At 53.5% G+C, this 1,502-nt stretch overlaps 1 protein-coding gene across 1 annotated transcript in view; it reads right to left on the reverse strand.

Annotated features, from left to right (window-relative positions):
• The window catches only part of WDR62 (WD repeat domain 62), a 48,990-nt gene that overhangs the window by 6,217 nt on the left and 41,271 nt on the right, over positions 1-1,502 (reverse strand). The window contains exon 21 of the mRNA XM_037730699.1: positions 461-679. Within this exon, the coding sequence (XP_037586627.1) occupies positions 461-679 (219 nt within the window). The remainder of the gene's footprint in view (positions 1-460; positions 680-1,502) is intronic.

A 1,502-nucleotide genomic window follows, 5' to 3' on the forward strand; every position in this document is an offset into this window, starting at 1 on the left:
ATGTTGCCCAGGCTGGCCTTGAACTCCTCAAGTGATCTTTAAATGTGATCCTCCTGCCTTGGCCTCCCCAAATGCTGGGATTACAGGTGTTAGCCACTGCCCCTGACCCCATTATGACTATTTTTTAAAAAACTGAAGCCCAGAGAGGTTAAGTCTCTTACTCCAGCTCACAAAACCAGGAACGGGTACGACCAGGGGTCAATCCACCCAAATGTACCCCACTTGGGTATAAGCCTGCTCTAGCATCTGAACTCTTAACCCCCAAGTGACCCACTTTCCAAGGACTCCTGTCTGCCCTGGTAAGTCTTGCTGTGCACCAGACCTGGGGCTCACCCTCCTGCCCTTCACCATCTCATGTAATCCTCCCTTCCCCCATGGAGTGGGAGTCAGCCTGAGGCCCCAGGCCCTGGGGCTGTCATGGTACAGGGACTGCTGGCCAGGCTGGGGTGGAAGTGCATACCTCACTCAGCAGGCCAGCCAGGCTCTGTGGCTCCAGTGAATCTAGAACGGAGTTCTCCAGATTCTCGGGCTTCATGGGGGTAAAGTAGCAATCCAGGTCCTGGGCATCAAGAATGGTCTTGAGGGGCTCCTGGCCGGCCCGCTCTGCCCAGCGGCCGTGGGGCTGGTAGCTGCGCTTGGCGTGGAAGGCTGAGCCATCTGGCACATCATCATCCCCTAGCTTGAAGGATATGGGACAGTGAGGAAGCTGGCTGAGTGCTCACCCACTGCACGGAGCGCCATGGACATTTCAAACAGCCCTTCTGGTCTCCTGACTTTCAACACCATTCAGAAATAACTTCCAGATATGTATATCCAGCTGGAACCTTTCTCTCTGTTTTTTGGGTTTTTTTGGGATGAAGTCTTGCTCTGTCTCCTGGGCTGGAGTGCAGTGGTGCGACCTTGGCTCACTGCAACCTCTGCCTCCTGGGTTCAAGCAATTCTCCTGCCTCAGCTTCCTGAGTAAGTAGGATTACAGGTGCCCACCACCACGCCTGGTTAATTTTTGCATTTTTAGTAGTGATGGGGTTTTGCCAGGTTGACCAGGCTGGTCTCAAATAACTGACCTCAAGTGATCCGCCCAGCTCAGCCTCCCAAAGTGTTGGGATTACAGCCGTGAGCCAAAGCACCCAGCTTTTTTTTTTTTTTTTTTTTTTTTTTTTTTTGGTAGAGGTGGACTCTCGCTATGTTGCCCAGGCTGGTCTCAAACCCCTGGGCTCAGGCAGTCCTCCTGCTTCGGCCTCCCAAAGTGCTGAGATTGCCTGGCCCTGAACCTTTCTCTGAAACTTCCGAATTGCACATGTGACTGCTCTACATCTCCGTATGGATGTCTGGTGGGTATTTCTTTTTTCTTTTTTGGAGACGGAGTTTCGCTCTTGTTACCCAGGCTGGAGTGCAATGGCGCGATCTTGGCTCACCGCAACCTCCGCCTCCTGGGTTCAGGCAATTCTCCTGCCTCAGCCTCCTGAGTAGCTGGGACTACAGGCACGCGCCACCATGCCCAG

The sequence above is a fragment of the Cebus imitator genome, unplaced genomic scaffold (genome assembly GCF_001604975.1).
Source record: "Cebus imitator isolate Cc_AM_T3 unplaced genomic scaffold, Cebus_imitator-1.0 Scaffold356, whole genome shotgun sequence".
NCBI lineage: Eukaryota > Metazoa > Chordata > Mammalia > Primates > Cebidae > Cebus > Cebus imitator.